General features: G+C 38.9%; 1 protein-coding gene across 1 annotated transcript in view; it reads left to right on the top strand.

Annotated features, from left to right (window-relative positions):
* Positions 1-13,040, top strand: part of LOC140242005 (shootin-1-like) — a 124,968-nt gene that overhangs the window by 83,054 nt on the left and 28,874 nt on the right. Inside the window, exon 4 of the mRNA XM_072321749.1 lies at positions 12,251-12,425. Within this exon, the coding sequence (XP_072177850.1) occupies positions 12,251-12,425 (175 nt within the window). The remainder of the gene's footprint in view (positions 1-12,250; positions 12,426-13,040) is intronic.

Raw genomic sequence — 13,040 nt, 5'->3', positions numbered from 1 at the left:
AAGTCAACAATAGTCAGTCAACATAGAAGAATGGAATGTAGATGAAGTAAAATATAACAAAAATGGAATGTTTTGTTGGTAATACTACAACTATAATCTCTTTACCCATAGACCTCTCATTGAGGAGTGATTTATATCTTTTATTTGACATCATCCTCAAAGTTTTCCTTTAAATTAGATCAAGATGAAGTCTACATCTTGAATTGTATTTTTTAAAACTGATATGAAATTTGTTTGTTTGTCCATTCAATAAACAGATAATGTAAGTAGATGACATTACATATTACTAGATGACATTCTTATTCATGCATAAATGCTAACTTTCTCATTTGATTCTGGTCACCAAATTACTATTTTTTTTTCTTTTGACCATGTAAATCAAAAAGGAGATGACCACTTATTCTTTGCTGTTTTTGTAGGGGGACGCCAGTGACCTCAGATGCATATCTTCTTTAATAATGGATAATGACATTGTGGTCTTTTCCTCTTATTATGAGGTCATAATGACCGTACTTTAAAGAGCGCCCATCTGATAATGGGAAGGCAGGCTGGTCTCATTTTGCTCAGATTAAGTTGATTTTTTTTTCAGGGGTGGAAGGGTGGAGAAAGAAGAGGGTATGAGGCAGAAGACGGCATTACCCTTGAATTCCTGGCTCTTAATGGATTTCCTTCCCATTCAAGAACTATTCATCTCCTTTGCATTGGATGGGAAGGAATTCTTGCGCCGTGTGACCTTAGAGAAGTTGTGTGTCACGTTAGGGCACCTGAGTAAATAGCATCTCGTACTGAGAGCTTTCAAGGCAGGAGACAGAGCGGTAGATGATGGAGAGATGAACGCACGGACATGAAGACGGAAAGAATGGAACTCTGCATTTGAGAGTTTTTATGTGGCTGATAACCTTGTATTCTCTCTTTATGATGACCTTTTTGATTGTTTCTTTTATTTTTCTTGGAGGAGGTTGGTTATGTTTTCTATCTTTGGCTATCTCTAATAACAGTAGAATTTGTCATAATGCATGCACGAACAAGTTTTATCTTTATTTACATATCAGTGCCATAAAAGCTGAAATTTTTGCATATTTCATGTGTCCAGAAACTAGCAAGAAAGATAAAAGAATACTTCTGCATGTGATATGTATCAATATCTGATGTTTTGATTTCACAAAATTAAAAAATGCTAGAAATTCACCCTACCCAGCCAAGTGCAAAAATGTCCACTCGTACAGTAACAAATGGATAAGATAGAGTGTGTATGAGAGAAAGAGAAAGGGGGGGGGGGGGAGTAAAAAGCCTTTGTTTTGTAATCGTGGGTGAAGAAGGAATATTTTCATTCACATTTTCCATTCCTCTATGGATATAAGGCTGGTTGTAAATTCATCAAAACCAGATTTGATACTTTGTGATTAGAAAGTATTCATCAGTAGCAACAGAGGGAGTCTAATTTTGCCATATTTCACGCATCAGGGCAGTCTTAGTTAACCAAAATGAGCAAGAAAAAGCGAGAGAAAAAAGAGGCATTAATATGAGGTGGTGGGGAGTGTTTTGACATTTAATTTGTACGGCACCTTAGATATTACTCCTTCACTCTCAGGGACTTGTTTTCTCTGCACCCTCAAGCTTGTCTGGGGGCCCCCTTCGCTTTCCATGGAAAAAGGGGTCAAATATGAGTGTACTGTTGACTGCGTGCATAAAGCATGGCCTTTGCAGGGTGCCCACTTGACTTTACCACAAGATTGCAACAACAAACAACTGTGTTGGCTTGGGGGAAAAGACGGGGTTGAATGTTAGCAGTGCATGTAATCCGAACAGTATGGTCAGCCATTTTAGATTTTTGGATGCGTGGTGTAACATCAATATTGAACATGATGTGCTCCTCACCAATGTAGTAGTTGATAGCATAGTGTCAGATTCATGGATATTGCATGGGTATGTGGATATTTTTTTTTTCAACCACAAACTCCAGAGGGAGTCTATTGTGCTGATCTCCATAACTAGATTATTGCTGCTTTGCTTCCAAAACATTAATGTACTTTTAAAACATTAATGTTCTTTTTAATGAAGTGGCCAGTAAATTTGAGATGAGACCCTTAAAAAGGTGGTCAGTTAGTGAAAGGGGGACCTCTTTGGAGTGGATTTTTGGTATGTACCTTATTCTATTGCACTTTAGAAGAATGTTCCACATTTCCTTGGTGTATTCAAGGTATCAAACAATCATAGTAGATATTTACTAATTTAATATGTAGAGGGCAATTGAAGCATATGTTTAAGTTGATTAGTTTAGATCAATTTTGACATTTTGTTCAGGATTTTGTACAAATGCAGAGCAGTTGTTTGAATTTGAATTTACATACTGGTAAGATCTGTGATATGTTACTCAGCATTCATGTTCTGGGGAGGCAAACTTTGATTTGAATGGATACACATTTTACTGTCCTTTCAGCATTTGTGACATCAAATGATTTTTGTACAATATCTTTCTCTTACTTCCCCTTCCCTATAACGTGCCATCAAAAGAAGATATGAACATATCAATATCCCTATATGCTTCCATAAAATGTGTGGAAACAAATGTCTCTCTTTCTCCCCATATATATATCTCTCTCTCTCTAGCACTAGTGCTTCTGTTTATGCTAATGCCTTCTGATTACATCGTCTTGAGTGACATAAGGCAATCACCTAAACCCCCCCCCCCCCATGGCTGTTGGTATTCAAATCTAGATACATGAACAAGATATCGCTTCAGCAAATTTTCCTTCATCTTCTGGTTAGAGAGGAGCAAATTTTCCTTCATCTTAGGTTAGAGAGGAGCAAGTCTTGCCAGGATCTTTTTCATTTCATTTTCGTCTCTGTCCTGTAAACAGTCAAGAATTTCACGTCATTTCTTTTTTCTTCCTCGGTACATTCTGGTTGAAACTGTGTTGTTCGTGATGAAACCTTATGTTTCTTCCAGTGAGGAGAGAGGGAACGCCTTGGGCGTAGGCACTCATCTTCTGTTCTCTGGGTGCTTGTGGCTTTAGCTGTCCCAGTTTTCCACCAGCTAGAGGAAATTATTGATGAATGAAATCTGGGCTGGAAAAGGGGAATAGATATATGGGGAATTGGATTAAGGCAGAGATGGAGAGAGTTGACTTTTAATCAGCTGGCGGGCAGAGAAGATTTTCACGAATTTTGCCCAGGGACAACCCCGGGGGGATAATGTAGGAACCAGGCCGACACTGTTGCAAACCAAAGTGAAGGTGATACTAACCGTGCTTTGCCGCTGCTACACTCGTCAGAAGCACAGGTTGTCTATTCCACGCTGTATATCTAGTTGATACTCTACCTCTAATATTGACTGAAGTAAAAGTAAATCAGGCACGGAGTCTGCGTTGAGTCACAAGCTCGTGTCTTTTCTGATCTTTCTGAAAGAAGCCCCAAGTTGACTAGAGAGATTTCACTCAGCACTGATGGATGTGTAATAAGGCTGGGCTGGTGGAGAGATGTGGGGGGGGGGGGGAGGTGGTGAAAAAGAAACAGGAAGCCATCACAAATGAGACACTCAGATAGATTGAGATGGCTCTTGTTGAATTAGCCAAGATTGCCCAAACACACACGGGGGGGGGGGGGGGGGGGGGGGGGGGGGTGAATGACAGTCAAGGGAAACATTCTATATATTCTGAGATATGGATATTAGATTCTGAGAATGAGATGGTGTGGAATGAGTTTCTTGGCATGTCATGTCTGTTTTGCTAATGACATTTACATTTCCATCTTTGGATGAGAAAGCCACTGTAGAGAATTTCAGGCTCATGTGCATTCCAGACAGTGGAAGTGATTTCTCTACATCTGACAGGTGGGATCCATTTCATTCATGGTCTCGACATTGCTGCCATCACAGATAGCAATAAAGCCCCATGTTTTGGGTTCATCCAGGATTAGTAATGCACATGCAGTTTTTGATCTGCTGCAGCCAAGATGAACTTCATTTTACCAGGACACGGAACAAGGAGGGAATGCTCCATTGATTTCACAAGTCTGTGAATTTTACAGATGTGAACAACTATATACAGCTCCCAGATGCTGCACACACATATATTGAATGTTTAAAATAGGATTTACTATTTACTGAGCATAATTTTGAGAACGGCTCGGAAAGGTTGCAGAACTCTCACATTATGTGCCTCTCCACCCCCTCCCCCACTTTTTTTTCCTTTCCCTGTTCATGTTATCTCTAGTCTTTATTCTCAGCCCTTTTTTTTTACAGGAATGCCACACCTCATATCCATTCCCAAGGGAAATAAGGGATATTGATGTTTGATGAAGGGTCCCTTCCTCAGCTAGTAGCTGTGAATGTCACCAGCGAAAAAAAAACTCCTATTGTTGACCCAGTGGAAATGCATTGGTGCAGTTTAGGCATCTGCACCTACCCTTACCCTTAAGCCATACATTTTCCAATATGGAAGTTGCCCCTTCTTTTTCATTTCCCTATACAGACATCAATCTCTGCACTTTGTGCCTCTTTGTGTTTCCTCATGGATCAAGCTGAGGAGCATAAAATTTGCAACAGTCTGCGGGGGTAATTTGGCCCGCTGTCTCAATATGTTTGCGTGTGGCCAATTTGCCAAAGTGTCTTTCGACACCGCATCCCAGCTGCACCCTCGCATTTCGACTCTTTATTGTCTGTGGCTGAGTAAGAGCGCAGGGTCCCGCCGGCTGAAAACGTTAATAATGCAGCTGTGGTTACGTGGCAGAGGAGGTGTAACGTCGATCCAACTATCTCTCGCTCTCGTGGAGTCTTGTTCAAAGTCAAAGTGAAGTTGCTCCACAGAACTCTCAGGTTTAAGCAGCCTCGAATAATTCTTCTTTTTTTTTTTCAATTCAGTACATTCATGCTCTTTCTTATTGATGACTGACCAATGTGATTTTCCTGTATACTTCCCGTTACTGTTGTAGCTACAATTTGCAAAATACTGTACGAGCTGAAATTTTCGCGGTGGTTTTATTTTCGCGAATTTCGCGAATCGCCTTTGAACCGCGAAAATAACAACACGCAAAAATAACAACGCGCAAATAATTAAGTTCTGTTAGACCCTCGCAACCGCGAAATTAACAACACGCGAAAATTTCCTCCAAGTAGCAGTTCGCGAAAATATCTGTACGCGAAAATTTCAGCTCGTACAGTAACTGATATCTACCATGAATTCTGATAATTTGACCAAGAAATAGAAAACCCCCCAAAACAGAATGGAGACATTTTTTGCACAAAGATTGCAACACCTAATGAATAGGTTGTATACTACTATATTTAGAAAGATTACCTACCTTATGGAAGATTATAATAATTCATGTTTGATTCAGAGATTAGAATCATTCATGACGGATGTGTGATGTGCCGGAAATGTATGACGTGCAGTGGTATGCACATTTAAATGCGAACTAATAAAATTGAGTTACTTGAATGTCAACAATGAAAAGCAAACTATGAATATATTTAAGGGCTCTCAAGGATATGAACAGTAATTTCTTGGAACTTTAGAGCCTGATAAATATATGGTCATTTGATAGCTTAGATATTGTATGATATACACCCCCAACAAAGCATTAGTAAGCGACATATCGCTCAGCAGTCAGCTTAAGATAATTTCACAGAAATGGAAGCCTTTCAAACTTTTAAGGAACCTGATGTGCCATGTAAAAAGTCTTTGGGGACTATACCTTATTTTTAGAGACAATGGGTTAAGTGTGCATTGTGTGATTTTTTTTTTTCCTGCTGGTTTCTTGTGCACATGTATTCATCCATTTCTATCAGAATTCTTCAGTCTTTATCTCCTTTGTTGCTGATCAGTTTACAGCCACCATACATCACTCTTCTGAGATTTGCATTCTTTGCCATAGAGAAGGCAATCTGTGTGTGCACGTATGACTGGCCCATCCTCCTGCACGTCTCAGGTGTTTAAATATTCAGTCAGTGGTTGGAGAATTCCAATGTTCCCACCTCGACTCAATGCACCAGGCTCTGCCCCGAGAAGAGACATGCACCTCATGCATACAGTGAAATGAAAGCAAAAGATGAGCAGGAATTTATGCAGAATTTTGACCATTATTACGATCATCATGACTTACTAAATATCTGGTTTGGTCCTTCAAAGAATTCATTTGAATATGATATGTCTTCCATAGAGCTCTTCTTAACTTTCTTCAGTCTGAATGACATATATCTAATCTTCACCTTTTCTTAAAAGTAACGTCCTTCAAAGAAGCATCCTAAAAAATAAATAAATAAATATATAAATAAATTACCAGTAGTACTGGAGTAGCTAGCATTAGGCATTTTTATACCCCTGCTCCGGAGGGCACCAGAAGCATTATTTTCTCAAAATTATCTATCAAAATATCTGCTTGTGTATATCTATCGCAACATGGAACTACAGGTCCAGCAGAACATTTGGCCAACCATAGATTCTCTGCCACTCTATTGAATGGCAGTCTCTCACACCATTCATGAAAGTAAAGCACCTCTCGGAACCCCCATTGCAAAATACCCTTGACATACTGTAAAAGTGGAAATTATCGGGCATTTTGTTTGACATAAAACTACTAGCAACAGAAGAAAAGTAAACCACATTTTTTTTATTTTTTTTTTTTTTGCTGAACATATCTAAATACTACATCATATTTTGATTTTGGAGAATTAAAGACAAGCAAGATTCATCTTGCTGGGATGAGTGGAAAAAAAATTACTCACACAAACATTTCCATTTTTACAGAAGAATATGAGTAGCTGGCAAGTAGTGATGACAGACTTCAAACGTGAATGAGGAATAACTGTCCCATGATCCAACATGAATCAGTGTCTCAACAAGCGTGATGAATGTATGATGACAGTCCATGATTACCATTGAGGTTTTGGTCCTCTTTTTTTTTCCAATCCTAGTTGCCCTTTTTTTTCCCAATTCATGGATTTAATTCTGTTTCATATATTTCCCAAGATGCAAACGAGGACAGTCCATGGAAGAAAATACATTCTCACGCATACCAGTCCTACTCCCTTTGGTGTGTGCGCAGTGATTCATTGAAAGTAAATATACCAAGAGACTGCAGGGAAGAAGTGGGGAGGTGGGGGGGGGGGGAGGGGGGAAGGGGGCTCTGAAAATGTTTCTCCTGCAAGATTTCTGAGTAAATACACTCTGTACACTGAAGGATGTATGTTAATGAGTTTTGTCATCTTACTACTCAAAGCCTAAAAGCGGTTCTTGGGAAATCAGCAAAATAGCGATATTCCAGCTTTGCCTTGAATTTTTATGTGAGGGAAGACATCAAACATCATGAATTTACATGAGATTTGGACAGGAAAATTATGACAGGACAAGGGACTGAATGTCCTGCTGCATTATCATTTATTTTTTCCCAAAATTATGAACATGCTGAATATATTATTCAATATATCCTCATTCATTCAATTCAATTCAATTCAATTCAATTCAATTTATTTCCATTTCCATTGAATAAACAGAAAAAATATATACAATACATTTACAGAACAAATTTATAACAATTTCAAAGAAAACGTACAAGTGGTCACGAGTAACAACAGAATTTCGTTTCTAAGGTATATACCTAATACAAAGATTAGAATGGAAATGGAGGGTCCCACTTAAAAAGCAAAGCTTGTAGGGTATGGGACCCTCTAAAAATACGTACACATAGTCAAAGAAACCAATGTCAACTGACATGAAATTAACTTGGGAAGGGAAAAAAAAATTCATATGATGTAGTGTACATGCTAATAGTGAGAGAAAAAAAATGAATGAATTCATTCTTTATGCTGGTATTTTGTTAGACAAAATATGCTAAGAAGTGAGAAAAAAGGTTAAAAAAAACAAAAGAAAAGTAGTAAGTAGTAAGTAGCTCATGAATGCTTAACTTATATGTACTCTGAGGTAAAACGGCTTAGTTGGTGTATGTCTCATAAATCAAGTGCACTCCTGTCCATCCAGAAACATTTCCGCTTTTCAAGACTTTTATAGGGCACCTGTCTTACGAGTACCTGTAAGTTTGATCCATTGTTCACGTGCCAGATTCTGTCACCAGCTTGCAGAAGTTGCAGCCTACATCACAGACTCATCCTCAAACTTGCCTCTTTTGGTAGCAATTGAAGACTGCATTTTCTCTAACCCAGCATCACTCTTCTCACAGACGTACATGTAATAGCTGTGACGTCACTTTCCACTCTTCACAAATGGCCGGCGCGATACTGTACTCACTTGCCCGAACGGAAACCCAAGAAGACGTCAAATTGAATTTGTAGTCGGCTTCAGATTGGATGCGCCATTTTCTCATGAGCAAGATTATCGGCCGAGAGTCACGCTCTGTGGCAAGCGTGGGAGAATAGCGAACGACTTCAGTCACGTTTCAGAGTGTACCTGATATAGCGCTCTTTGGAGACCAAATCTTTTTATTTTTATCAAACAAGCAGGCAATTAAATTGCAAGGGATTCCATTTTATCTTCCAGCATGTGTCTATGTTCTGCAGCATTCAAATGTGTGAAGTATTATGCAGGTGACCATTTGTTCCTTATGGACGTTGCAGTGTTATGCAGTTGTGACTGTTTACTGCTGAAGTGCCTTTTTGTCAGAGAAGAGTCTTTGTGAAAGAGTGCAGGACAAATCTGATGTCAAAACTCTGTGGATTTTCACCTTTTTCACCTTTTGCAGGTCCTTGTGTAGGACCTACAGCTGTATGTGTTGTATATATGCTAACAGTATATTGCTCCATCATAACCAGGGCCCTGTTGCATAGAACTATGGTAACTTTCTGATATGGCGACTCTGCAATCAATGAAAACTACCATAGCAACATCATTCCAAAGCCAATCAAAGCCAAGAAATCACTGAAGATTACCAGTGATTGCAAAGTTACTGTTAAATGTAAGATTGCATAGTTCTATGCCACTTTGACCCTTGTAGTAGAATGTGCCTGCTGCTTTATCATTTGTTTCCCTCTGAATATTCAAATGCCAAGTGTGCTCAGTAGCACAATCCTCATCAGATACACAAATCAAGTTTGGAATCTTTATCGTAAAGTCACTAGGTTCTAGATTTTTGCAAACTCTCCTTAACAGCAGAAAACTGAGCTGATTTGCTTACTAGGGAATTTCCCACAAAGAATACCTAATCTGGCTGGAGTGTACAATTGCACAGTAGTATGTAAAAAAAAAAAGAAGAAGATATGCTTCATATATATACCACATGTGGTTTGGTTTTCCCTTTGGCAGTTGTGAGGAAATCCCATGTTCATACACTGAAATAGAAGAGAAATATAAACCAGTATGCCTATAATGTGTATGTGAAATCCAACTCTCTAAAGATGGATGCATGCTGTCTGCTTTTGTTGTGGTCAGAGACTTGTCTTTTCATGGAAAAAAAATCACAATCCTCACTATTCGGTACCTTACTTTTCCTGTCCACTTCCCTGTCCACTTCCCTCCCTACACTGCCCAGCTTAATGGTTTAAACAAAAACAAAAAGAACTATTTTTTTTTCTCTCTCTCTTTTTTTTTTTTTTTTTTTTGGGGGGGGGGGGGTCCTGAGTACTTTCCCATTTGATTTTGTGTGTGTATGTGTGTCATGTGTGTACATGTATACCACAATTTAGGACAAATCAAATCTGCTACAAGTTTGGTAGAAAACAGGAATCAAATAGGGTTGAATCTAGAAAAAATAATGCAGTTTTAAGCATTGTCTCATAATGTCTATTCTGATATAATTAAAGTAATCACATGGTTGTAGTTTATAACAGACATGTTTACTCAGCAGAATGTAGTGCACATTTTTTATGAATGATCAAATATCAAGCTACATAGAATTCTGTGATGTCTCTGGTAATGGAATGACACTTTTTAATGTGTCACCCAGCTTCAATTCAGAAATGGATGAGATATCACAAATTTATCCGTTTATTAATCATGAGATCTTTGTGGTTTGGTGAAAGCTAATCTTGTGTCCAGTTTACAATATGCATTGGTTAGACACAGCATGGTATGGAATTTTAAGCATCCCCCTTTTTTCAGTGGATTAGTCTGAGGATTGATTTTCTTATGTGCTGTTAGTCACCAGTCCAAAGGGAGGGAAATAGAGCCTTTGATATCATTGGGGGGGGGGGGGGGGGGTTCGGAGGGCATGCCACCTAGGAAACTTTGTCCGCATTCTAAACACAACTGACACCCCTTGCTTCCGTCTCTGTTGTTGCTATGGAGCATGTGAGAGAAAGTCTGGACATTCACAGAGTACAGTGGATTGTTATAAGTTCAAAAAGCCTTGAACATCTCTGGTATACTATCTTTATGTTCTTTTTAAGGGATGCGCTGGGCATTCTTTTTTTTTTTTTTTTCAAATTTATTAATGTTAGAAAAGAAAATCAGATAGAAGAAATATTAAAAAACAAGTGCATCTGTATGCTGTTGATAATCCCTTGCAAAGACAACATTATTTGCAAACATTTTCCCCTTACTCTCTCTCTCTCTATATCTATCTATCTATCTATCTATCTATCTACCTATCTTTCCGTCTATGTCTTTGCTCATTTGCAATATATCATATTCCATGAGCCTGTTTGAGAAATAATGTGCTATATTAATTAAATGTATGAGTCATGGCCTGCCAATTTTCTTGTTGTGGCTCTGTCTATTATGTATGATATCCATCAGCATTGATCCTTAATCACCATCATGTGTCATACATGGGGAGTAATTGGTATATATGTCAAGTTCTTCTGGTAGCATTATCTCCTGCCTTGTTTGACATCATTTCGTATCATCATGATGATTATTGTCTCACATTATGATCACTGCTGCATCACCATCCTTGACCGATGGGATGTTAAACATGCTGTTATTGTCATAACAACTCCTTTGTGTAATTGAACTTTAACGATTGCTTAATTTTGCTAAGTTTTGTATACTGCCTGCATCCTTACATTCAGCACGCATGGTGCTCTTGGAGGTAATGTAGCACTTTAGCCTATTCAGGCATTACTGTATAGCAAAATATTTTGGTGCCATAAAATTGGGGGTGACATCCTTTTTCACAGAGTGAAATTTCACAAATTGCCACTGGCATGCAATGCATACACTGCAGACAAAAACTTTCACAAGTATTTTTATTTCATGAATTGTGGTTCTCACAAAATTTGCAAACTTAAAATGTGCACGAACCTTTCTGATTTTTTATATAGTAATATAGGTGCTAACTCAAGGTGAGGAGGTCTCAACACCTGATTTGCAGGTCGCACTCTCCGGAGCAATTGTGACTAATTTGTGAAACAGAATGAAGGAATCCTTTCTCCTTCTCCTCCTTCCTCCCAAACAACCTCCTCCTCCTCCCCCCCCCCCCCCCCCCATGCCCCAGGGATCACCACTTTTCACACTTCTTTCACAACTTCTCCATCGTCTTCTTCTTTTACACATTGCTGTTCTCAGTATGAATCATGACATGACTGTTTTCCATGAAAGTTCTTGAAATTCTTTCCACTTGAGCAGCTCCCCAATTATTCACGTCCGAAAACTTCCTCCAATCCAAAACAAGGTGTTACCGGGACTCGATTACTCAAGCTCCAAAAATATTCAGGCCAATTTATGTGATGACAGAGACAGTATTTGGTAAAGGTGTTTCTCCCTGCTCACTATGCCTGTGACCTCCAGAAGAAAGGAGGAAAAAATTCTTTCTTGTTCTGAGACCATTTTAGTGGCAATAGCCAGTGGTGGAGTCGAGAAGATTTCTTTTATTAACCCGTTGAGGACGAGTCCCAAGTATACTCGGGCAAGTGTCTATGGGAAATGTGTGTTGTAGCACAATCAGTCCATCCTCAACTGGTTAAAGTTAGATTCTGTAAGGATGTTATATTAAATACAGGGCTGTGTAGGCATGGTGTGCAGTGTTTTTCTTCCCAAATGTATAGAATTACGTGCACACATGGAAACCTAAAGAATCTGAAGAAATGTCATTTGCATTTATGAGTATTACACTCTGACAGATGTTCAGGGTATTACATCATGATGGTATTGATGCTTGGAGGAGGAAAAAGAATTTAAAAAAAAATGTGTTTTGATCTACTGATTTTGATTGCTTGCATTAAGAATGCATTTTCTCCACATAAAGTAGACGGGAAATGGAAGCTATGCGTATAATTTGATGATATCTATAGACTGACAGTGTGTAACTCTTCTGCAGAGTGATCCCAATTCAAATCTTGGTCCATCTCTTGTTCTTCCAGACGGTTCGGGACATCAAGGAGCTGAAGAGAAAGAGTCAGATGCTTTTTGTCCAGAATGGCATCGACTTCTCCAAGATCGTCGACATCAGCCTCGACGATGACCCCGAGGAGGATTCCCTTGAGGATGAGGGGCAGCTGGCACCCCATGCCAAGGAGCTGGAGAGGCAACTACAAGGTGAGCTTACCATGGCTGCTTTCCAAAACTGCTCCCATTTCAAATCATGTTTTAAAAAGATCGATGCACCTCATAAAAATACAGACTGAGCACTTTATATGCAATATACTTTTCAAGGTTATCAATTTTCACAAATTTCATGAGTCAGGTGCTGTTTACAAATTTGAACCAAAAAAAGGTGAAAATAGCAACTCTGATCCCGACATGAATATGAGGTGCAACCATACATTTTTCTGTTCATTGTCAGGAAGTCCCAATTTGTGAAAACTTAGATTTGCTAAATGTGACCCTGCACCACAAAACCAACAAAAAGCCGCCAGACATGGATTTTTAGTTAAGGGCATATTCTGAAAGAGCAGACTTTAAGCTTTAAATGATGTATAACTCGGCTCAAATGGACACTCCTAACCTATCCAAATATTGGAAAGAAAGCACACACTCTGGAAAAGTGTGAACTGAGAAAAGAAGCTCTAAAGTACAGGGTCTATTCAAGCGCTTAATCTTTACCAAGCCATGCTAGCTGTGCGATGAACGTGACAAAAAACAGCATGTTGACCATCGGAGCAACAACAATGAAGAGATTATCAGATTAAGCTGAAATTAGGCATGCTTTAT

This window comes from Diadema setosum, chromosome 18 (genome assembly GCF_964275005.1).
Source record: "Diadema setosum chromosome 18, eeDiaSeto1, whole genome shotgun sequence".
Taxonomy (NCBI): Eukaryota; Metazoa; Echinodermata; class Echinoidea; order Diadematoida; family Diadematidae; genus Diadema; species Diadema setosum.
This window is presented reverse-complemented; position numbering and strand designations above follow the sequence as displayed.